Source organism: Crocodylus siamensis, chromosome 8, assembly GCF_052110815.1.
Source record: "Crocodylus siamensis isolate JL-2025a chromosome 8, ASM5211081v1, whole genome shotgun sequence".
NCBI classification, from domain to species: Eukaryota; Metazoa; Chordata; order Crocodylia; family Crocodylidae; genus Crocodylus; species Crocodylus siamensis.
The window spans coordinates 52,712,087-52,737,375 of record NC_143402.1 but is presented as its reverse complement, the minus strand read 5'-3'; the positions used below and the strand labels follow the sequence as shown (position 1 = coordinate 52,737,375).

The following is a 25,289-nucleotide window of genomic DNA, read 5'->3' as shown; positions in this document are numbered from 1 at the left end:
GTGGTGTGATAATTATACTTTTCACATGTGGCCTGTCTCAATTTATTGTGTGACTGACCAGCTAATTGTGTAATGATTTCTTTGCATAGATGACCTGTCTAAACATTTCAAATAGGAGGTATTCCAGAGGCATCCAGTCCCAGGAGGCAGTATCCCTCCCTTATTACCTTGTGGTCCCTGGCTGTGGCTAGCCATGGGGGGAAATGGGACCCTTCCCCAGGCTCCCTCCCCTACCTGTGATTCACACCCAGGGATTTTTCATGATTAACAAATCACTGTAGTTATTTATTCATAATAATACACAGAGGTGGATTTTTCCACAGGGGAGGAAGGGGGCTTTGTACAGGTAGAGAGGGGGGAAGGGGCAAGGTGGGGATGCTGTTACACTTAGCCATTCACCAGCTTATCCACCCGAGCCAGCCATATCTCTGCCCTCTCTGGTCGTGTTATGCACAGCCATTCCAACCCAGTCAGCCACATCTCCCTCCCCCTACCATTCCCCTTGTCTTATATGCAGTCATTCCACCCCAAAACTGGCTGCATGTCAGTCCTCTTTCTGGCATTATACTCAGCCATTCCACCCCAGAACTGGCTACATCTCCCATGCTTCCTTTGTTACATTCAGCAATTCCACACCAGAGCTAGCCACATCTCTGTCCTCCCTTGTGGTGTTATACTCAACTGAGAGCTGGAGGCATCTCAGTCCTCTTTTATGATGTTATACTTAGTTCTACCCCAGAGCTGGCTGCCTCCTGGTGCCAGGCAAGTCCAGAAGCATCCATCTGCTGAAGGCAGGGAGGGGGTAGGGTGGAGGCCACCAGCTTCTTCCTAGTCCACAAACAGTCCATCTGCCACCTGCCAGCATACAGTCCATGATGTCCAGAGGTGTGTGGGGGTGGGGGGGAGCAGGAAACACTTCCTCTGCTTTCCCCACTCACTTCCTCTTCTTCTGGACTAGGGTCCAGCCGCCCTCAGGGGGGGGTGGAGGGCTGGGGGGTGGCTCAGCCCTGCTGCACTCCATGGCCTAGGGATGGTGAGGGAGGAAGATGGGAGGTTAACACAGACCCTCCCCAGGCTCATGCCCCCTTCCCTATCCACCTACATGTCCATACCTCCAGCATTTCTTCCTCCTCCTCCTCACTGCTCTGGGATCCAGGCTGGGCCTGGGCTGCAAGCACACAGGCCTGGGGAGCAGCCTGGGCCAGGCAAGCAATGGCATTGTGGGCGGACCCCATCTCCCCACTCTGGCACTGCCCAAACAGGCACCGTAGCTGCTGGCTCACCTGGGGAGGGCAAAAGGGGCACTGATGGGCTATGAAAGGATAGAGTACTGACCCCCAGGCATCCCAGACTGCCTTGGGGCAGAGCACCCCCAGAATCATGCCAGCATGCCCTGGGGTAGGCAACACTGCCTCCCAGTTACCCAGCATGCCTGAGGACAAAAAGCACATACCACCCCAGGCATCATGGGGCAGAATGAATGTCCTGGGGCAGAAACTCTATAACCATCCCATCATGCCCTGAAATAAATAACAACCACCCCCCCAGCCATCCCAGAGTGCCTTGGGGTAGATAACACTCCCCCTTCATAGCCCTCTTAACATACCCTGGGGTTGATAAACATCCCAGCATGCCCTGGGGCAGAGGGCACCCCTCGCACCATCCCAGCATGCCTTGGGGTAGACAACACTCCCCCATAGCCATCTCAATATGTCCTGGGATAGACAATACTGTGTCCTCTATCCCAGGATGACTTGAGGCAGAGAATCTTACCAGCTATACCCAGAAAGCCCTGGGGCATAGGAACACCCCCACCCCACTCAGCCATCCTAGAATGCCTTGGAGCAGAGAATGCACCCCTCCCCCCCAGACATCCCAGAATGCCCTAGGGCAGAGGTTCCCAACCACTGGGCAGTGGTGGGTTGGCTGCTGGGTCATGGCACAAGCCCCCCACTCAAACCCCTGTCTGTCTGCCTGGGCAAGCAGCTTCCAGGGTTAAAGCCAGGTGGCAGGGTAGCCCTGGGAGAGGGGCAGCCGGTTCTGTGTGCCCCATCCCACTCCAGTGGAGCCACATTAAAAAAAAGGTTGGGAAGTACTGCCCCAGAGCAAAAGACTGTTCCCTCCCCCAGGCTATCCCACGACACCCTGGGGCACAGAGACTACCCCCAGCTATCCTCAGAATACCCTGGCGTGGGGCTGAATGGGGGCAGGAAGATGTTTTATGTAGAGGGGCTTTCCTTCCCTGCCCTAGGGCATCATGGGATTGTGCCCCCCCCCGTTCCTTCCCAGCAAGCCCTGGGGCAGGGCTCACCTGAGCCAAACTGCCATCTTCAACAACAGTGTCAAACTCACGGTCCAGCACCTCGGCCAGGAAGTCCTCGACCTCGTCCTGCTCCAGGTCAGCTTAGGGAAGGGCAGAATCAGGGATGGCACTGTACAGACCACCCCCACAGCCAGCATCAGGAGGTGCTGTACATCCTCCCCCCCAAATTCTTCCTGCCCCTACATACCGTTGTTGTGGAAATACTCCTCCACGGCACCCCCCAGCCATGCCGCCTTCTCGGGCCCATGGGTCCCCCCAAAGCCATTCTCCACTGCAATCTGGGGTGACAGATGGGGGCCCCTCAGGGTCAGGGGGGCTGAAGGCCCCCCAAATCCTCCTCCTTCCCTCCCCCATCCCTTTGGTATTGAGAAAGGGGTTGGGGATCTTTTATATAGGAGGTGGAGGTCTCATAGATTTCTCCTGCCCCTGAACACTGCTGTAGATGTGAGGTCTTGTACAAGGGATGTCCATCTTCCCTCCCCATGCATGTTCCTATAGGGGAGCTATATAATGTTTATGCTAGAGACCTATATGCCTTTGATATTTACCTGGGGATGCCTACATGTGCCACGGGGGGCTTTAGAGGGGAGTCTGGCACCCCCTACATTTCCAAGGGAAATTGTACAAATGCCAGGGGACTTCTACAGGTGTTCAGGTCTATAAGGGCACCAACTACTCCTGCATTTCCATGGAGGCTCCTATAGGTGCAAGGGGTTCTATACAGGTACTTCCTACCCCACTGTTTCACGGGGACTTCTATATGCATCAGGATTTCCATGGGGACACCTGCTACCCAAGCATTTCCATGGAGACTTCTATAAATGGTAAGGTCTCTAAAGAGGCACCTGCTATTCCTGTCTTTCCACGGGGACTTTTTCTATATGTACTAGGAGATCCAGCAACCCCCCTAGTGTTTCTACAGGGACTTCTATAGGTATCGGGGCTCTATAGGGGACCCTGACTCCCCCATACTACTGTGGCAATTGTTATGGGTGCAGTAGTAAGGGGTTCTATAGGAGCACAGATTTCTATAGGTGTTGATGGATCTATAAAGGATCCAGAAACTCCTCTAGTGCTTCTCTGGGGATATCTATATGTGCCAGGGGAGCCTGTAGGGAACTCTGGTACCCTTTTATGCTTCCATATGTGCCAGAAATGGTTCTGTCGGGGCATCTATTATCCCTGCGTTTTCCCCAGTGCCAGGCAGGGGATTCAGTCCCACACCCGCGCTAATGTGCGCGTGAGGGTTTCTATAAGGGCCGCGAGAGTTACATAGGAGCTCCCGCTCCTCAAATGCATCAGCGAAGACGTCTATAGGCGCTAGCGGGAGTGGCTATAGGAAACCATGCACTTATAGATGCCTCCAGGGCCCTATAGTTCCCTCACCTGAAGCGCAGCCCAACTGCCCAATACAGCCCGGACCCCCTGCCCGAAGAGGCCACGTGCCTCCTCTCTGGTCGCCGCCATAACAGGACCGGTCAGGCGAGCCAATCGAGCGCGGAGGACATCGATTCTTTTCCTCTTCCTCCACTGGGTGAAGGGGGAAGCAGTAGAGCGCCGTTCTCATCAATCGGCGCGTCATTCTCGCTGAAGGCGGTGCCTCCCACCCACCTGCATTTTGCCCTGAGGTCGGAAGTTCGGGTCTCGCCACTCGGGTTTTACCGGGAGGCGGGAGTCCCAATTTTGTGTTTGCATGATCTTTGCAAGAGGCCAAGCCGCTGGTGTTAGGTGGCATGTAACAAGGGGGACGGGGTGATTTGACCTGGCAGGGGTATTTATTGGGGTAGGTGACCTGCAAGAGAAGGGAGAGGGGAGCAGCTAAGGAAGCAAACAGGAGCCTGGCTGCTCTATTATAACAGGCCCCCGCATTCTACCAGCCGAGGGAATGGGGCCCCTTAGGCTCCTGGACTGCATGGAGTATCAGTAGGGTCGCAGTAAGAATAGCAATATTCAGGTGGCAATGATTGTCTATGTCTTGGCCCCTGGAGGTCCCCACTGTCTTTAGGCAGCCTCACAGAGACCATGGCTGTGTGAGGGGTGGCCACACTGGGCAGCCATGTTCGTTGTGTGACCGAGTCACGCCCACCATCTCTACACAGAGGGCCATGGCCGTGTAGGTGGTGGGTGACTAGGCCATGCCCACTGAGGCCATGGCTGTTCGGGGTTGGCGACACTGGGCAGTCATATTGGTTGTATTTATGTGACTGGTGTTTATACAGAGGCCCAGGGTCATAAGGGCAGCCATCTTGGGCCACCCCCTTGATGTGATTCCATCAGATTCCCACAGCTGGGGGAGGCTTGACACAGCGGAAGAGGCCCATTGTGGAGCCAGGGGAGGGAAAATAGCGTGCGAGCTTGTGCCCCCCCGCGTCGGGACTGAGAACATGGTTACCTGAGATAATCTCCAACTTGCCCTCATACAAGCCAGGGAGGGTGTAAAAACTACAACTCCCAGGGGGCTTTGCCCCTCACCACCTCATCCCTCCCTCCCTCCCCGTCTGTGCACATGCGCAGTTCTTCTACAGGCACTCGTACAAACCGTTCTTTCCTCCCCCCGCCCCATCTTTGCGCATTCGTGGCATCCCTCTCCAGAGTGAATGGAGGAGGGGTGGGGTGGGGTGAGGCGGGGCTGGTGGAGATGGGAGGGGATAAAAGTGGGGGGAATGCCTGGACTAAATGGGGAAGAGTTAAAGGGGGCGGGGCTAAGGGGGGCGACGGCAAATGGGATCTGAGTAAGTAGTGGGGAAGGGTCGAGTCAGTGGGGTAGGGGATAAGTGGTGGGGGTGGTAGGTGGGGAATGAGTGGGGATAGAGTGCCTTTGGGTCAAAGGGAAGGGTGGGTTAGGGGGAAGTGAGGGAAGGGTGTGTGCTAGAGAGCACCTGTATGTGTGATGTGGGGATAGGAATCCAACACTGGGGGGTGGTTAGGGTTTTATTGAGGAGGAAGGTCACTATACCCCCCCGCCACCCGCCAAATACACAGAATCCAGCCATCTGGGGGACACGCACAGGATTCAGATGTCCAATACACACATATACCCCCACACACATATTCATCCACATACCCTCTCAGGCATCTGCGATGCACACCCACAATGGTGCACTTGAGACCCAGGCATCTGAGAGACTTACACATGCACAGGGGATACATGTGTCTGGGATGCATGTGTGCATACACACATACACACACACAAATGACCCAGGTGTCTGAGACATATACACACACACACAGGCATCTGAGAGATGTACACATGCATGTGCACACACGCCCCAGATATGAGAAATGTACACACACACACTCAACCCAGGTATCTGAGATGTGCACACACACACACGACCCAGGCATTTGAACACGCACTCATGACTCGGGCATCCAGGATGCATGTGTGCACACAGAACCCAGGTGTCCAGAATGCATGCATACTCATTCATCACACACATACACACTACTCGGGTGTCCAGGACCCACACGCATAGAGAACCTAGGCATCAGGGTGCGTGTGTGTATATACACGCACACAAACCCATTAGTACCACAAGACTTTGCTGATGACCTGGGGTATTAGCCAGGGCCAATGTCAGTTGCAGTCACACCCAGAGGGCAGGGTGCTGTGTTGTGGTTGGTGGAGCATCCAGAGAATTGGGGTCCATGCAGTACAGTCAGTGTGTGTCCTCCCCCCATGTATGTGGTGACATGGGGTGCTATGGAAGCGGGGTGCAGTGGGGGCTGTGAGGGGGTGTGTTTGTTGCTGGGGTGGTTGAAATAGTTCATAGATTCAGAGATGTAGGGTCGGAAGGGACCTAAGTAGATCATCAAGTCCAACCCCCTGCCCTGGGCAGGAGAGAATACTGGGCTCATATGACCCCAGCTAGGTAATTGTCATGCCTCCTCTTAAAGACCCCCAAGGTAGGAGCCAGCACCACTTCCCTTGGAAGTTGGTTCCAGATCCTAGCTGACCTGACTGTGAAATAGTGTCTTCTAATGTCCAGCGTGAACCTACCCTCAAACAACTTATGGCCGTTATTCCTTGTTACTCCAGAAGGTGCTTGGATGAACACGGTCTCTCCCATTCCCTGCTGGTCCCCCCTGGTAAGTTTGTAGATGGCCACCAGGTCCCCCTCTCAGCTTTCTCTTGTGAAGACTGAACAGGTTCAGGTCCTGTAGCCTCTCCTGCTGTCCCTGGATCATGTGAGTGGCCCTCCTCTGGACCCTCTTGATGTTGGCTACATCTCTCCTAAAGTGTGGCACCCAAAACTGGACATGGTACTCCAACTGCAGCCTGACCAGTGTTGCATAGAGGGGGAGAATCACCTCCTTGGCCCTGCTTGCGATGCATCTGTGGATGCATGACAAGGTGCAGTTGGCCTTACTGACCGCATCCTCACATTGGCGGTCCATGTTCATTTTGGAATCAATAATGACTCCAAGATCTCTTTCTGCCACTGTGCTCTCGAAAAGGGAGTTCCCCAGCCTGTAGGTATGCTGCTGGTTCTTACTGCCCAAGTGCAGAACCTTGCACTTGTCAGTATTGAATCCCATCCTATTCTCATTTGCCCACCCCTGTAACCTGTCCAGGTCCAGCTGTATCCTGTCCCTCCCTTCTAGTGTGCCCACCTCACCCCAGATCTTGGTGTCATCAGCAAATTTGAACAAGGTGCTTTTCACCCACTTGTCCAAGTCACCAATAAAGAGATTAAACAGCGCAGGCCCAAGGACCAAGCCCCGGGGGACCCCACTGCCCACATCCCTCCAGGTCGAATATGACCCGTCCACCACCACTCTCTGGGTGTGGTCCCTCAGCCAATTTGCAACCCATCTGACTGTAGGCATCAATGCCACAGTCACCTAGCTTTTTAATGAGAATGGGGTGGGAGACGGTGTCAAAGACCTTCCTGAAGTCCAGAAAAACTACATCCACTGTGACACCTGCATCCAGTGATTTCATGACCTGATCATAGAAGGCAGTCAGGTTGGTCTGACAGGACCTGCCCCTAATGAACCCATGCTGGTTGCCCCTGAGCATTGTTCCCCCTGCCAGTCCTTCCCAGATGTGCTCCTGGGTAATCTTCTCAAAGAGCTTCCCCAGGATCGAAGTAAGACTAACGGGCCTATAGTTGCCCGGGTCCTCCCTCCTCCCTTTTTTGAAAATGGGGACCACATGGGTCCTCTTCCAGTCATCTGGCACCTGGCCAGAGCACCATGAGTGCTCATAAAGTCATGCCAGGGGCCCCTCAATAACCTCTGCCAATTCCCTCAGCACCCTGGGGTGGAGAGCATCTGGACCTGCTGATCTGAACACATCCAGCCCCTCTAGAAGTCCCCTAACTCGGTCCTCCCCAACCCTAGGCCTGTTAGAGTCTCTCCTGAGTACATCCGGAATCTCAGTGCGAGAGTCCTGGTCCCTGCACAAAAAAATGTAGGTAGAGAAATTGTTAAAAAGGTCTGCCTTTTCCTCTGGTGCAACCACCAAATTGCCTAGCGTATCCCGCAGGGGCCCCACATTATCCAGTGCTTGCTTCATACTCCCTATGTATTTAAAAAAGGACTTTTTGTTGTCCTTGATCCTTGATGCTAGCCTTAGTTCCGTATCTGCCTTAGCTTTCCTAACAGCCCCCTTACAAGCCTGAGCGATGGAGTGATAGCCCCTCCCTTCCACTGGGTATACACCTCTTTTTTGGCATTCAGGTGTTCCTGAATGCCTTTGGTGAGCCAGGGGGGCTTTTGAGCACTCTTTCCCTCTTTGATTCTTGTTGGGACTGTCACCCCTTGGGCACAGAGGATCGTCTCCTTAAGGAATGACCACTCATCTTGGACACCCAGTTCCTCAACTCTCCAGGACCCCAGTGCCTCCTACCAATCTCCTCAACTTGTTGAAGCTGGCCTTGTTGAAGTCAAGGGCTACTGCCTTACTGGTGTTGTAGTGAGGGGTAGGTTGGACAGGTTGGAGGACCTGGGGTCAAAGTGTGTAGAGGTGTGGGGGGGGGGGAGTTGCTGCTGGGGAAAGCATGTCAGGGGTTGGAAGGTGCGTGTGTGTGTGGCTGGTTGGGGAAGCTGATGGGGGGTTGGAAGGGATGTGTGTGTTGCTAGTGGGGAAAACGTGTGGGTTGAAAGGGGTGTGTGTGGGGGTGTTGGCGTGAGATGACATGTATTTGTGTGTGTGCATGTGGGCTGCTAGTTGGGGAAGTATGTGTGGGTTGGAAGGTGTGTAGGTTGAGGGAAGCAAGTTGGAGGTGTGGTGGGGGGTGTTGGTTGGGGAAGCGTCGGTGGGGTTGGAGTGTGCATGTTGCTACTGAGAGCAGCATATGAGGTGTTTGGAAAGGGTGTGGGTTGCTGATGAGGAAGGTACATGAAGTCTGGAAGGTGTATGTGTGAGTTGGTTGCTATGCGGGTGTTGCTGGTTGGAGAAGTGTGTGGGGTAGAAATGGGATGTATATGTTGCTGGTGGGGGAAGCGTGGGAGGGTTGGAAGTGTGTGTGCGCTGGGGTCACTGCTTACAGAAATGTTGGGGATATTGCAAACTGTATGTGTCAGGAGAGAAGTGTGTGTGTGTTTGCATTGGGGTTGCTGACTGGAGAAGTGCGTGTGTATGTTGGGAAGGGATTGGTTGGAAAGGGGTTTTTTATGTGTATACGTGTGTTGGAAGGGGGTTGTATTTGGAAAAGGAGTGTGTGCATGTGTTGGGAGGTTGAATTTTGATGGAAAGGGATTGTGGGAGAGGGAGTGTGTGTCTGTATGTACATGTGCACACGTGTGTGTGGTAGGGGGGAGCGTGCGTCTCAGAAGGGGGATTGTATTGGAAACAGCACACCTGGTTTTTGACCTCTGCTGTGAGTGAAGAGTGGGGTCTGGTGAGTCAGACTGCTGGGGACTGGGTGCTTGAACCTCTGATCCCCAGTTCTGGCAGGGCGCAATCTAGTGATTAGACCAAGGCAGTGAGAGCCAGGATACCTGGGTTCTCTCACTGGGGAACTCCCTTCATGCTATCAGAAAAATTATGTAGCAACCTGCTGTGCAGGGGGGTCACCTGGCTCATGTCTGTCTGTCTAGACAGCTGAGTTCTGGGGGAAAAAGGGGAGGACAGTGTCCCAGATGCCTGGGATCTCTATGTGTGAGTGTGTCTGTCCTGGACACCTGAGTTCTTGGGGGTGGGGTAGGGAGGTGTCCTGGATGCTTGTGTTCTGGAGGGAGGGGTGTGTTTGTGCATGTCCTGAGCACCTGGGTTTGTGGGGGAAGTCCCAGATGGCTGGCTTCTGTGTGGGTGTGGGTGTGGGTGTGGGTGTGTGTGTCCCAGGTGACTGGGTTCTGGAGTGGGGTTTGTGCATGTGCATGTGCATGTGCATGTGTCCTGGGTGCCTGGGTGTGGGGGGTGGCAGTGTGTGCATGCGTGTGTCTTGGATGCCTGCGTTTTGTGTGTTTGTGTGTGTGTGTGCATGTTCTGGATGTCCGGGTTTGGGGGATAGGGTAACCCAAATGTCTGGGTTCTGGGTGTGTTGGTGGGGGTGGGGAAGTGCCCCAAACACCTGGGTTCTTGGGATTTGTGGGGCTCTGTGTGTGTGCCAGATGCCTGGGGGGAGGGGGTGGTCTGGGTGTGTTGTGTGTGTGTCTGTCCTAGACACCTGGGTGCTGTGTGCATGTGTTCTAGACACCGGGGTTCAGTGTGTGTGTGTGTGTGTGTGTGTGTGTACTTGTACTGGGGGCCACAGGTGTTGCTGAAACATCCCCCCCTGCCCCCACCCCATGTGGCGCTGGTAAGACGCTGCCATCGCTGGCTTCTTTCCCCCTGTCTCTTTCCAGGCACCTTTGACAGCGTCCGGGAGCTGAGATCGCCTGCAGGGAGCCAGCTGACCTCTCCCTGAGCAGCCGGGTGAGCTGCAGCCCCTCCACCCCCATCCCCTTAGTGGATGGGATGGTGGGTAGTGGGGTGCCATGGTTTCTTCTGTGCCAAGAAAAGCTAATCCTAGCTCTACCTGCTCATCCCCCGGAAGTCCTTCCTTTGGAGGAAGGAGTGGGTGGGTTGGGTGGGCGGGGGGGGGAGGGGGGTGCTGTGGGAAGCCGGTGGGGGGGATCTCATCTCTTGGCAGCTGCTTTGGCTTTGGGGAACACCTCCCCCACTCTCACGGCGGAGATGGAGGGGTGGACGTCTCTCTTCCCTTCTCCCCTGGCTCTCATTCCTGGTAGGAGGAAGGTTTGGCAAGGGGAGGCTGGTTGTGTCTTTTGCATGGAAAAAGAAGAGGAGGGGGGAGGTGGTGGCTGCTTTTGTGCCCATGGCTCTGGGGATGGCTGGGATACAGCTCTCTGCCCTGTTCAATTAACGGTGTTGGGAATGAAGCCAGTCTTTAAATTTGGGGGTGGAGGGGAGGCGGCACGGGGCTTTTATGTGCCAGGCAAGGAGTGGGGAGGGGGTTTGGGGGTAAAGGGAGTGGGGAGGCTCTGGGGGGGGGTGGAAAGGGGTAAAAGGATGGTGATGGCTCTCCTATGGGGTTGAGAAGGGGGTAAGATGGTGGTGGGAAGTATACTGGGGTTGGGTAGGGGGCAGTATAACAGGAGATTAAGGATGGGGTTAAGATGATGGTGGGAAGTATTCCGGGGTATTGGGGATAGGGGTATCCCAAGTGGATGGGTGGGGGGCAAGAGGATGGTGGGGGGATGTCCTGGAGGGTTGAAGAGGGAGGTAAGGGGATGTTGGTGGGGGGAGAGCTGTATTATTCCACAGGCAGTGGAAACAGGTGGATTTATGCATGTGGGGAAGGGAGTGTGGGATGGGGGGGACACACCACATGGCCCCACACGGCACCACATGCTTGTGTTTTGGGAAGCCCATGTGACTTTCCAACCGGCAGCATTTCCACTCTGCTCTCTTCCCAGCGCTGCCTGGGGTGGAGAGGTAAAAGGTGTTGGGGGGTGGGAGGGGGCAGAGCTCTCCCTCTCTCCAAATTGTCCTGTTTTGTTAGCATTATCAGACAGATAGATTTATTTTTTTGGTTGTTTCCCCCCTCCCCCCATCCCCTCTTGCTGCTGCATTATGTGGCATGAAAGGGGGGTGGGTTCTTAGAAACCTTTGTAAGGAATGCTGGTGAAACTCCTCCCATCCCAGCAGGTGTCTGTGTAGTTGGGTGGGGGGATCTTTTTGCCTGCCTCCCTCTCTTCCTCTACTGGTGTTTTACCTCTCAGAGGGATTCATTCATTCCAATATCCCAGGGGTTAGGGGTGGGGAGAGGCATTTCTCTTTGGTTGTGCTCGTCAATTGCTGCTTTTCCCTATAAATCTTACATTCCCTTTATGCATCAGGTACCTCCAAGGCAGACAGAGGTGCTGGGTGGGAGACAGAGACGTATCATAGCTGGCTTTATTTCTTTTGGTGCTGGGCTTTTTTTTCCTTCTCTCTCCACATCAGAAATCCAGCCATCAAAGTCAGTTCCCCCCACCTTTGATTCCCATTATCAGGAAATATCAGTTTCTACCCTCTTTCTGGTTGTGGCATGAACAACAGACCTGCCATGTGGGCTAGACCCTAGATCTCTCTCACCCAATCTCCTATGTCCCACAGTGTCAGAGAGTGGATGCAGAGAGGGAGAATGAGCTGGATCTCACCAAGGTTTTGCCCCTCTGTTCCTCCTTCACTTGCAGCCTCCAGCACCAAAGTCTGGAGAGTTCTGATGCAGGAGCTGAGCCCCTCACTCCCTGCTCTATTGGCGCCCCTTTCCTCCATAATATATCTCGTCCCTTGGTGAAGTTGGCTAAACTCTCAACTTCCACTACATCTGTTGGAAACGAGACCTTGTGGGGAGTGGAAGTTCCTGCAGTTAGTTTCATAGTTTCATAGTTGGTAGGGTTGGAAGGGACCGAAGCAGATCATCATGTCCGACCCCCTGCCATGGGCAGGAAAGGATGCTAGGGTCAGACAACCCTGGCTAGGTGGTTGTCTAGCCTCCTTTTGAAGACCCCCAGGGTAGGGGCGAGCACCACTTCCCTTGGAAGTTGGTTCCAGATCCTAGCCGCCCTGACTGTGAAGTAGTGCTTCCTGATGCCTAGCCTGAATCTACTCTCAATCAACTATGGCCATTGTTCCTTGTTACTCCTGGTAGTGCTTGGGGAACAGGGACTCTCCCATTGCCTGCTTGTCCCCCTTGGCAAGCTTATATAGGCGGCTACCAGATCCCTTCTCAGCCTTCTTTTGTGGAGGTTCAGGTCCTGTAGCCTCTCTTCACAGGGCCTGCCCTGCTGCCCCCGATCATGTGAGTGGCCTTCTTCTGGACCCTCTCGATGCTATCCACATCCCTCCTGAAGTGCGGTGCGCAGAACTGGACACAGTAGTCCAACTGCGGCCTGACCAATGTCACATAGAGGGGGAGGATCACCTCCTTGGACCTGCTCGTGATGCATCTATGGATGCATGACAAAGTGTGGTTAGCCTTCCCGAGCTCATCCCCACATTAGCGGCCCATGTTCATCTTGGAATCAATAGTAACTCCAAGATCCTTTTCTGCCTCTGGGCTGACAAAAAGGGAGTTCCCCAGCCTGTAGGTATGCTGCTGGTTCTTCCTCTTCAGGTGCAACACCTTGCACTTGTCCGTATTGAAACCCATCCTATTCTCATCCGACCACTTCTGTAACCTGTTCAGATCTAGTTGTAGCCTGTCCCTCTCTTCTGGTGTGCTCACTCCTCCCCACATCTTAGTGTCATCTGCGAACTTGAACAAGGTGCTTTTCACCCCCTTGTCCAAGTCGCTGATGAAGATATTGAACAGTGCAGACCCAAGGACCAAGCCCTGGGGAACCCCACTGCCCATGTCCCTTCAGGTCGAAAATGACCCATCCACCACCACTCTCTGGGTGCAGCCCTCCAGCCAATTTGTGACCCACCTGACTGTGTAGGTGTCGACACCACAGTCGCCTACTTTTTTAATGAGGATGGAGTGAGAGACAGTGTCCAAGGCCTTCCTAAAGTCCAGGAAGACTACATCCACCGCGACACCTACTTCCAAGGCTTTTGTGACCTGGCTGTAGAAGGCAACCAGGTTAGATCTGAACTTACAACCTGCTAGTTTCATGTAATGATCCCTGGTTCTTGTCTGGTGAGAAACAGTCTGTATAAATCCCCATTGGCTTTCTCTTCACCATTTAGTGTTTTGAAACCCTTCTCATGTCCTCAAGCTTCTCTTTTCTGAATGGAATAGGTTTTGTCTGTCCATCTATCCAGCCCATTCTATATCTCTCCATCTATCCACCCCACATACTCTATCCTCCCTACTCCATCTCGCCATCTATTCACCCCATCTTTCTCTTTACCATTTAGTGTTTTGGAAACCCTCATCATGTCCCCACTCCAGCATCTATTTTCTACACTGATAGACCTATGTGTCCACCCCATGCTATCTATCATCTGTCTGTTCATCCCACACTCTATCCATCTATTCATCCCTGCCCCCTCCATCTTTCTCTCTCATTAGTCTCTTTAGTCTCTCTTCACGTGAAAGCTCATCGACATCGGTAATCACCCTTGTCTTTGGCTCTTCTTTAGTTCTTTATCCTTTTGAAGGTGTGGGGACCAGAACTGAGCACAGTCTTCAAGATGTGGACACAGCATGGATTTGTAAAAAAGCATTACTTTTCTGTTGTGTTCACAATTTCCTTCTTCATCATCCCTAACGTGTTTGACAGCTGCTGAGCACAGAGCTGATGTTTTTAGCAAACTGACCACAGTGACTCCCAGGTCTCTTTCCTGTGCGGTAACAGCTCATGTACAGCCCATTATAGCGTAGGTATAGCTTGCATTATTTTTACCTACATATGTTTTCAAGGTCTCCTCAGTCATAATATTTCCTAAAATGTCTTGGCTATATCACAGCCTCTGGGGCAGCATTCAGTGCCTTCCTGGGGTGTCCAATTACTCTCTCTCCCCATTGTTGCTACATGTGTCAGGGTGTTTTGAAGCCTCGCTCAGAGGCATTGGGTATTGGCTGCAGCCCAGGCTGAGGCTGGTGACCAGGTTGGGCCAGTGCTCCTGCTGGGACTCAAACCCAGAGGATCTTGGCTAGAGGGTCTTGGCCCTCCACTCAGGGTGAAACCAGCATTGTATTTCAGGATCAGGAAGGAATTTTACCCCATGGTCAAATTGGTACAGACTGGAGACGGTTTGCCTTCCTCTGTAGCAGTGGCATAGCGTCTGAGATCTCTGGAGCATATATTTAACAACCTATTACAGCAGCAGGACATTGGCTGCTATGGTCTCCCTGCTTTCCCTGTAGCAGGTTTGGGTGTGATGTCTGGTGTTATGTCAGGGTGGACAGTAGTTTTATGAAAAATTTAGATGATGGATTTGTATAAGACAGTTTGTATAGGGCTGATGCTGCCTTGAGCAAAGGGTTGGACTAGATGTGGCATCTGTATATCTATAGCTGGATATAACTATCTGTCTATTTATATCTATGTCTGCATAAATCTATGTAGATATATCAACGTGTGTGTGTATGTGTATACACATATAGAGATTAGATATACCTACATAAAACTATGTAGGTATATCTATTCCCTATGTATCTATCTATCTGTAGCTATACTTATATCTATATCTACCCAGAACTATGTAGACATGTATAGATATGTGTGAATTTGTATACATATATAGGAGTTATATATTTAAGTTGGGTGATCATATGTCCCATTTTAGCTGGGCAGCCCTGTATTTCAGAGGCTGATCCCAGCTGGCTGTTGGGAATTGTAATGGGCATTCTGGAAATTCAGAGGCATGGGGCGCACTTTGGCTGGGAGTTGGAGTGGCGTGGAACGCCTTGTAGGTGGGCACACAGGAATTGCTGCCTGCCTGAAATGCAGTCGCACCCCTGACAACTGCTTGTGAAAGCATGGGGGCCAGGGGGAACAGTGTTCGAGATTTCCCAGATGATGTCCCAGATTTCCGGGATTTCCATATGGTCATGTAGGCGTTAGATATAGCTGTGTGTATACAAGTCTGTCTCTGTAGAGTCTCAATATATCTATATAGATATATCTATGTAGATATAGCTAACCCCTAAATATCTGTACCTGTGTAGATCTATTCATATGTGTGTGTGCACGTGTGTATACACCCCCCGACACCCACACACACACACACACACACATACCCACACACACACACACACACACACACTATATAGGGTTTAGATATAACTGCATAGCTCTATGTAGATATATCTAATCCTCAGATATCTGTCTTACCTATCTTATTCTAGTATTATAAAAGCCTAAGTCTGTCTGTCTGTCCATAACAGTTTCATAGTTTCATAGTTTGTAGGGTTGGAAGGGACCTGAGCAGATCATCAAGTCCGACCCCCTGCCATGGCAGGAAAAAGTACTGGGGTCAAACGACCCCGGCAAGGTATACATCTAGTCTTGTCTTAAAGACCCCCAGTCAGCCAGCACCACTTCGCTTGGAAGTTGGTTCCAGATCCTAGCCACCCTGACAGTGAAGTAGCGCCTCCTGATGTCTAACCTGAACCTACCCTCTACCAGCTTGTGACTGTTATTTCTAGTCACTCCTGGTAGTGTTCGGGGGAACAGGGACTCCCCCAATGCCTGCTGGTCCCCTCTGACTAGTTTGTAACAGGCCACTAGATCCCCCTCAGCCTTCTCTTGTGGAGGCTGAACCAGTTCAGGTCCCGTAGCCTCTTCTCGTAGGGCCTGCCCTGCTGCCCCCTGATCATGCGAGTGGCCCTCCTCTGGACCCTCTCCATGTTGTCCACATCCCTCCTGAAGTGCAGCGCCCAGAACTGGATGCAGTACTCCAGCTGTGGCCCGACCAGTGTCACATAATGCTTTATTCATGCTCTGATTGGCTGACAAACAGACAATCAGAGCACGAAGAAGCATTCTAACAGGAGGCAACCCGCCACAATGATGGTGGAGACACAGGGGATAAAGCGGGGGGTGCAAGGCCAGCATAGCTGGCCTTGCCTCCCCCACCCTGCTCCCTGGGGGCGGTGGCAACAGAGCAGACAGAAGGATGGGGCAAGACTTGGCCCCCCCCCAACCCCCCATCCTGCTCCCTGCAGGTAACATGGGGGGGGGTGGCAGAGGAGAGTGGGCCTGGGTCCAACATGGGGGGGAGGGGGAGGAGAGTGGGTCTGGACCCCAAGCAGCAGGAGGGAAGGGGGAGTGGGCCTGTTGTGGTGGGGGGGAGGTGGAGGCTCCATCCCTGCCCCCCGGTCATTCTTGATGGACAGTTGGCTAGTCTACCATACTTACCTACATCTGGAAGTCCCTTCTAGCCCAACTTTTCTGTGACTGAAGGGCGCTGCTGACCAAGAATCATCAGCCAGACTGAGTTGACTGTAGTTGTGTGGGTATTGGTGGCACAGAATGCGTCACACAGACCACCAGCATGTGTTGATAGAGCCCCAGGACCATCCTCCTGTCCCTTCTAGTTCGTTTTTCTATTCCTCCAATCCCAACAAACACAAGGGAATCAGCACAGTGAAGGCCATGGAAGAAGCAGCCAGTGGGAAGTCAGTGGGTGTGTTACCGTCTCACAGAGAAAGCAAGTTGTTGGCCTCTTTCCCTGCATCTGTATCTTTCACCCCATGTCCCTGGAGATGGATATGTTTGACTGGTGAAGGAATGGACTTGCTACTTTGGCCCCCAGCCAGTTTTCTTTGGAAGGAGGCCATGGAGGGGGCCTCTACTCAGAAGGCTTTGAAACTTGGAAGGCTATAAATTTCGCAGCAGAGTTTGTAGTAATTATACACACTGAAATATAAAAGGCAGGTCTGTGAGGAAAGCTTGAAAAGGCTCCAACCTAGTATTTCATGCTCAAAAAGATCTATGTAGATATATCTGTGTGTGTGTGTGTACACACACATGAACATATAGGCATTAGATACCTCTGTATAACTCTATGTAGATAAATATATATCATTAGGTAGAGGTTAGATGTACATAGATGTACATAAATCTATGGAGATATATCTACGTGTGTGTGTGTACACAGATATATAGGGTTTAGATATATTTACATAGATTTATGTAAATGTATCTAACTCTTATGTATCTATCCATTTTTACATTGTACTCAGTAAATATATTTACGTATATGCGTGCATCTACACACATGCATGCACACACATACACATATAGGGGTTAGATATATCTATGTAGGTCTATGCAGATTTATCTAATCCATATTTATCTAAATTTATATCTACGTAGGTCTGTGTAGATATACCTGTTTATCTCTTTCTCTCTCTATTCCCCCACCCCCACATATACACTGTATGTATACAAGTTTCCCTCGCTTTATGTGGGTTCTGTATGTGCGAATTCACTCTTATGCAATGACCCTTCTTATAACAAAAATTTGTTTTATGCGAGGTAAATTCACTCTTATGCAATCAGCGTGGTGAAAGCCTGCAGTCAGCTGCTTTGTGCGGTGTATTGTGGGAATGATATACAACAAAATATAGTCTCCTGTGTGGATCTGTGCTCCTCGCTCATCTGTGACACGTTTGTGTAGTTGCCATCCCCATTATGATAGTGCCCTGTGCTTGTGTGTACTGTATGCTGTTGGTGAATACCAAAATTGTCTTGTAAAAGTGGTAGAAATACATCTGGGAGTCAGCACAGTCAAAATCTTGGAACGTATCCTTATTTGTTCCATTGTAAAGTGAGTTCCCTTAATGCAAATTTGAGTTTATGCTCCATTTTCCAGGAACACATGTGCAGCATAAAGTGAGGGAAACCTCTATATACCTGTATTTCTTCTTGGGGTGATTATTACCTGGGTCATGGTGCATTGCTGAATATCCAATGAAAGAGGTCAGGGATGAAATGAGAAATCTGAACTCTGTACAGAAGATTCAGATGCTTCTGTAGTTAGAACAGAGAAGAATAGAGTTGTGATGTTTCATAGCTGAACCTGGATGCCTGGGTGATGTCCCTGGCTCCAGGATGGGAAAAAGAGGGTATGTCTCTCACGTGCTAATCACTGTGATTCAGACTGGGCTGCCAGAGGGAGCAGAGCATCTGTGAGGGGGATGTAATGACACACTTAGTGCCACAAGAAAGGATGAGGGGTGTTCAGGACTCCCCAGGCAAACCTAGCTTCTGCCTTCCCAAACCAGATAGGTGGTATGTCCTTCTAACCCAGGTCTCCCCCTTCCTTCCCCACCAAGACTGCTCAGATCCAAAGATAACAGATTTAAGCCTGTAATTCCCTTTTTGGCGTAGCCAGAAATTAACTGAGCAAGAAACTCTGTGCCAAAAACATGCCACCACCCCTTGCTTAGAGATTGTCCAGCTGTGGAAGGCATCCAGAGATTCAGAAGTGGCATTAATTTTACTAATTTCCCTGCAGAGAATTTCAGAGTTGCAGCAAAGCCAGGCTGGCAGGACTGTCATGGAATCATAGATAAGTCAGGCTCCAGAAGCCAAGTCCAACCCCCTGCCCAGGCAGAATCAGCCCTAACCAAAGCATCCCAGAAAAAATCATTTTTCAACCTCTTTGTAAAGCTATCATCCATCCTGACACAGTACCAGACATCACATCCGAATCTGCCACAGGTAAGCAGGGGGACCACAGTGGCCAATGTCCTGCTGCTGTAAAAGTTATTAATATACTCTCAAGAGATCCCAAGTAGAGGCTGTGACCCCTGCTAGAGGAAGGCAACCCCCTTCCTCAAGTCCATACCAATTTAACCAGGGGATCAAATTCCTTCCTTCCCCCAAATGTGGTGTTGGTCTGAACCTCAGCAGAGAAGCAAGACCCTTTAGCCAGGACCCTACAGGTTTGAGCCCCAGCAGGATCATTGGCACAGCTCAGTCGCATCTCAAGTCATCCCAAGTTTTGTCCAGCAACCACTACTGCTCCAAACTGTGCCTGTCGTTATGAGTTTACTCAGGTTCAGAAGGAGATGGGGGCTGTTCAGTGAAAGCACATTTAATCAGCCAGAGCAGGAGAACATTAAGTAATGAGATGTGTTAATGGGCTCTTTCCAATCTCAGTGGCTGTACTCAACTGCTCCCGCAAGTCTCTTGGGCCCTGGGATTACGATGAGGTTGTGTCTGAAAAAGTAGCCCCTGAGGGCTGGTGTCTGCACCTGAAGAAGGATGCTGGGGAAGAAAATAAACAGGAAAGTAGAATGGGAGAATTAGGAAAGGTCCAAAGAAAGGCAGATTCATAAAATAAAATCTTATCATTTTGCATGTCTTGCCAGCACCTCCAATGCTTCACTAAAAGTGATTTCCACACCTGAGCTAGGGAGCTGAGTTAATGTTTCCACTCCTGAGTTTGTTTCTAGTTTGAGTTAAAAACTAGGTTGTGAATGGAAGCTATGTTATTAGGAGAAGCAAACAGCCAGCAGCATTGCAGAAGTAAGACTAGCATAGAAATGCCACTATTGCTGCCAAGTAGTTGGCTTTAAACTTTGGCTTGATGAGGAATCAAGGGGAGGTGGGGTGTGACTGCACCCATGGCCCCTCCCCGAATCCTGCCCTGCTAGGGACCCATGTTCCCTCTGCCCAGCCTCACATGCCAGGACTGGGGCCCCAGAGCCCCAGACTGGCTCCACCTTCACCTACATGCCAGGATCAGGCCATGTGCACACCTAATCTACTGCACAGGGCCATGCCCTGTGGGGCTCTCCATGTACCCATGGGCTGGATGACCTGATATGGAGGGCTTGATTTGACCCACAAGCCCTGGGTTAGACAATGGATGTGTTTGGGGTGTTTTGAATAGGGTGAAGGTTGCTAGGTCACTTTGAGTACACTTTGGTTGCTGTATGGAGTGGGAGAGAATTCTTCCCCACCCCCTGTTGCTGCTACATGTCAGAATGTTTTGAAGCCTTCCTCAGGGTCATTGGGTATTGGCTGCAGCCCAGGCTGGGGATGGTGATGGCTTTGCCAGCACTTCTGATGAGACTCAAACCCAGTGGGTCCTGGCTAGAGGGTCTTGCCTCTTTGCTCGGTCAGTCTGATAACACGTTGGGGTTAGAAAAGAATTTCCCCCCATGGTCAGACTAATATGAATTGGATGGGGTTCACCCTTCTTTGTAGTGGCAAGAATGTCTTCATAGTTTCATAGTAGCTAGGGGCAGGAGGGACCTGAACAGATCATCTAGCCTGACCCCCTGCCACAGGCAGGAATGAATGCTGGGTTCACAAGACCCCAGACAGGTGATCATCCAACCTCCTCTTTAATTTCCTCAAGGTAGGGGCGAGGACCACTTCCCTGAGAAGCTGGTACCAGATTTTGGCCACCCTGACTGTAAAAAAATTGCCTTCTGATCTCTAACCTAAACCTATTCTCCATCAGCTTATTACAATAGTTCCTCGTCACCCCAGGTGGTGCTGGGGAAAAAAGGGCTCTACCTATTTGCTGTTGATCTCCCCTGATGAGTTTGTAGGTAGCCACCAGGTCCCCTTTCAGCCTCCTCTTGCTGAGGCTGAACAGGTTCAGGTCCTGCAGTCTCTCCTCATAGGGTCTGTCCTGCTTCCCTCTCACCAAGTGGGTGGCCCTCCTCTGAACCCTCTCCAGGCTGGCCACATCCCTTTTGAAGTGTGGTGCCCAGTACTGGACACAGTACTCCAACTGCGGCCTGACCAAAGTCGCATAGAGGAGTATCACCTCTCTGGACCAGCTTGAGATGCATCTTTGGATGCATGACAAGGTATGGTTGGCTTTGCTGGCAGCAGTCTGGCATTGGCGGCTCATGTTCATCTTGGAGTCAGTAATGACTCCGAGATCCTGTTTTGCCTCTGTGCTTTCAAGAAGGAAACTCCCCAGCCTGTACATATGCTGTGGGTTCCTTCTCCCAAGGTGCAGCACCTGCATTTGTCTACATCAAACCATGTCTGCCCACTTTTGTCATCTGTCTAAATCTATTTGCAGCCTCTCTCTCCCTTCAAGTGTGTCCACCTCACCCCACATCTTAGTGTCATCAGCAAACTTGGACAGCGTGCTTTCCACCCCCTCGTCCAAGTCGCTGATGAAGATGTTAAACAGTGTGGACCCAAGGACTTAGCCCTGGGATACCCCACTGCTCACCTCTCACCAGGTTGAGTACAACCCATCCACCACTACTCTCAGTGCACCCCATCAGCCAATTTTTTACTCATCCAACTGTGCAGGCATCAGTGCCACAGTTGCTTAATTTATTGATGAGGATGGAGTGAGAGACAGTGTCAAAGGCCTTCTTAAAGTCTAGAAAGACTAAGTCCATGGCAATACCATCATCCAAGGATTTAGTCACCTGGTCATAAAAGGCAACCAGGTTGGTCAGGCAGGACCTGCCTTTGATGAGCCCATGCTGATTGCCCCGAGCATGATCTGCCCTGCTAGCCCCCCACAGATGTGGTCCTTGATGATTCTCTCCAAGATCTTCCTGAGCACCGCGGTGAGGCTTACAGGCCTATAGTTACTTGGGTTCTCCCGCCTCCCTTTCTTGAAAATTGGGACCAAATTAGCCAGTTTCCAATCCCCTGGGACCTGGCCAGATGACCATGAATGCTTATACAGCCGGGCCAAGGGCTCTGCAGTGACCCCTACCAGCTCCCTCAACACCTTTGGGTGGAGGGCATCTGGACCTGCAGATTTAAAAATGTCTAGCCCTTCCAGAAGATCCTTAACTACACCTGTGCTGACTGAAGGCCTGACAGAGCTATCCCCGAGATTGTCCTTGCCTCTGGTAAGTGGGATATCCTGGTCCCTGTTCAAGAAAACAGAGGCAAAGAAACTGTTAAAAATATTAGCTTTCTTGTCTGGTGTAGCCACAAAATTACCGTTTGTGTCTTGCAGGGGCCCTATATTGCCTGGAGCCCTCTTCTTGCTCCCAGTGTACTTGGAAAAAGGACTTTTTGTTGTCCTTAATCCTGGACGCTAGCCTGAATTCCACCTCTGCCTTGGCCTTCCTAATAGCCCTCCTACACTCACGGGCCGAGGTGGAGTACTCCTCCTTGGTGATAGCTCCTCCCTTCCACTGGTTGTATGCCCCCTTTTTAGTTCTCAGCCACTGCTGAATGCCCTTGCTGAGCCAAGGGGGTTTCTTCCCCCAGCCCTTGCTTCTCTCAGGGACTGTTATCCTTTGGGCCTGGAGGATTGCCCCCTGAAGATACAACCATCCCTCGTGGACTGCCACCTCCTCTACCTTCTGGGCTCTCAGTGCCTCCCCCACTAACCTCCTAAGCTCGTTGAAGTTGGCCCTTCTGAAATCAAGGGCTTTAGCCTTGGTGTGAGTCCTTGACGCCCTGCATTGGATAGTAAAATCCAGCAGGTGATGATCGCTACTGCCCAGGTGGTCAAGGACCTGCAGTCCCCTCACCAGGTCATCCCCCATAGCCAGGACCAGGTCCAGCAAAGCGTTAACCCCTAGTGTGGCTGTGCACTTCCTGGATAAGGTGAAGGTCCTGTAATACATCAGGAACCTACGCGAGCAGTCAGACGTGGCTGTCTGCTCCTCCCAGCAAATGTCTGGGTAGTTTAGGTCACCCATGACAATAACATCCCTTGACCTAACCACCTCCATAAGCTGATTGGAAAAGTCCTGGTCCAGCTCTTCCCCCTGGTTGGGTGGTCTGTAGTAGATGCCCACTGTAAAGTCCCTACCTCGGGTCTCTCAAGTGTATATTAACCGTAAGGCACCCACCTGGGGTCTCACGAGTGTATATTAACAACCTTTTATAGCAGCAGGACATTGGCTGCCGTGGTCCCCCTGCTTTTCTTATGGCTGGTTTGTGTGTGATATCTGGTGCTGTGTCAGGGTGGACGGTAGTTTTACAAAGAGTCTGGATGATGGATTTGTTTGGGATGGTTTGGATAGAGCTGATCCTGCCTCAGGCAGGGGGTTGGACTAGAGGTGACTCCTGGAGGTCCCTTCCTGCCCCACTTTTTATGATTCTGTGAAAAAGGAGAGAGAGTCTGTACCACTTGCAGAGTGAATAGATTAGCAGGAATCAAATAGATGATAATAAGTCATGAAGTCAATGACTTCCTCACTGCTGCCTGAATAGAAATGCTGCTGGCTGGCATTCCTAGTTCAGCACCCCCTCCCCAACCCTGAAACCCATAACTTGCACTCCTGGTCCTGTTTCTTCATTTTTTGTCCCTGCAGTGTAATTGTTATACAGCTAATGGCTCTGTCTAACCACTGAGGGAGAGTTTTATTGTATTTTCTCACAGACAACATACAGAGCCTCCCTAGATTGGGCAGGTGTCTGTATTGACTGATTTTCTGCTGGGAATAGAAGTCCTGTCCTTTGAATTCTGCTCCACAGTGAGGTAACAGCAGCATTTCTATTCAGACAGCTGCGGGAGTCCATGGAAGCCATGGCTGGTTGTTCATACCCAGAGGCATTAATGATCATCTCTCTTTTTTAATTGTCTTTATGTTCCACTAATTAAGCTAACCTCTCTTAGGGCAATGTTGCTGTCTGCTAACTGCTTCTGGTCTCCCTACTTGTATTTCACAGTCTTAGAGATTCTAGTTCTTTTCTCAGAATCCTGGATCAAACCCTGGAGACCAGTTTTCAGCAGCGATTAGGCTTTCAGCTTGAGTTAAGCAAGAAAGGGAGGGCAAGTAAGCCAAAGACAAGGCTCTGTCCCTGCTCTATGTACATGTAACTCAGGACAATATTTTTCTTCGTTTTTCTTTTAAAAAACGATGTGCCTTGTATTTTGGGTGTGTCATACATGAGACAATATGGCATCTCCATGGAGGGCCCCAGCCTGCCATGCCTGTATGGTTCATAGTTCTATCTACTACATGGTCAGTGATGCTGGGGAAGCAGTCTTTCTGACTCCCTTCTCTTCTCCCATTGCAGCTTCCAGCTTTGGGAGATCTAAGATGTTCTGATTCAGAGGTTGCCCCCTGACCTCCATGCTGTAATGTCCCATTTATAATGTCAGACAAGGTTCTTTGGGTAAATCTGATATCTTTTATCAGACCAACTCAAATAGTTTGAAAAATTCTTCTTAGCAAGCTTTCGGGCACAAACACCCCTTATCAGGCTGAGGAAGCGTGACCATCTGCAGACATTTCTCAGCCTGACAAAGGGTTTATAATATGCCCTTTCCTCCACAAAAAATTCAGTCACTGGAAGTCAGGCTGTGCATTATAATCCAGGAAATGTGGTAAATGTCACTTCTGCTGCTTAGGCCTCTACTGGGGGTGGAAGGGATTGAAACTAAAGTGACAAATCCATTAACAACTTTTGCCACAGCAGGATGTTGACCATGGTTGTCCCCTCTGCTTTACTAGTGACAGCTTCAGGTGCTATGTCTTGGGGTTGTGTCAGGGTCGACACTGGCTTTGTATAGAATTGTTCAGATAGGAATAATATTGCCTTTGGGTGGGTGTTGGACTAGATCAGTGTTTTTCAACCTGTGGGTTGCAACACAAAAGTGGATCACAAGAATATATGAAAAGGTTGCGAACAAACTTTAAAAATGGATTCTCCTTTAAAGAAGAAAAATATGGGGAAACTGGTTTTTCCATTGCAGGCTATCAGAGTTCCAGCCTGCAAGGGGCTGTTTGGGGGCTCCTTCTACCCCGTGCACTGGGGGGTTTGGATCTGGGCATGGGAAACAGCAATTAGGGTGTGAGGGGCAGTGGGTCAGGACTAGTCATCAGTGTTTACAAATGGATCCTGGTACAAAAAAGGTTGAGAACCACTGGACTAGATAACTTCACAAGGTCCCTTCCAGCCCAACCTGTCTATGATTCTAAGTGCTACACACAGGGTTGCCTAGCTGCTGGCTGTGGGATCTTTCTTTTTCCCCTTCTAGACAAGGAAAGATCCTTTCTTTTCCTCATTCCACCTTTCAGAAACTAGATGCTTGTTTCCTTGGGGTTGGGGTGGGGACATGTTGTGTACTGCCTCCATACAGTAAGGAGGGAGTTGGGGGTGGGGGTGTTACGTGCTGGAAAGTGTGGTAAACAGGGAGTTAGGGGTCAAGTTGCATGCTATAAAGTACAAT

General features: G+C 51.0%; 2 protein-coding genes across 10 annotated transcripts in view; one reads left to right on the top strand and one right to left on the bottom strand.

Moving 5' to 3' along the window:
• Positions 1-264: 264 nt before the first annotated feature.
• TSR2 (TSR2 ribosome maturation factor) lies at positions 265-3,853 on the bottom strand. Of its 2 annotated transcripts, none has more exons than XM_090060931.1 (5): positions 3,710-3,853; positions 2,511-2,601; positions 2,353-2,432; positions 1,113-1,283; positions 265-1,024 (listed from the first exon to the last, which is right to left on the bottom strand). In XM_090060931.1, exons 1-5 carry the CDS (start codon positions 3,788-3,790, stop codon positions 935-937), a joined length of 513 nt encoding a protein of 170 aa, XP_089917057.1. In that variant the 5' UTR covers positions 3,791-3,853; the 3' UTR covers positions 265-934. The 2 variants fall into 2 exon arrangements, with proteins under 2 accessions (XP_089917057.1, XP_089917056.1); XM_090060930.1 differs by having other exon boundaries at positions 2,312-2,403; positions 3,710-3,847.
• A 1,172-nt stretch (positions 3,854-5,025) lies between these two features.
• WNK3 (WNK lysine deficient protein kinase 3) overlaps positions 5,026-25,289 on the top strand; it is a 73,513-nt gene continuing 53,249 nt past the window's right edge. For 5 of the 8 annotated variants that reach the window (XM_090060676.1, XM_090060677.1, XM_090060672.1 and 2 more), the window contains exon 1: positions 10,361-10,497. The gene's annotated coding sequence lies outside the window, so the exon portion shown is untranslated. Of the gene's footprint in view, positions 5,056-6,362; positions 6,413-8,099; positions 8,251-10,117; positions 10,188-10,360; positions 10,498-25,289 lie in introns of those variants that run through there. The other 3 variants (XM_090060673.1, XM_090060674.1, XM_090060675.1) reach the window with 3 other exon arrangements.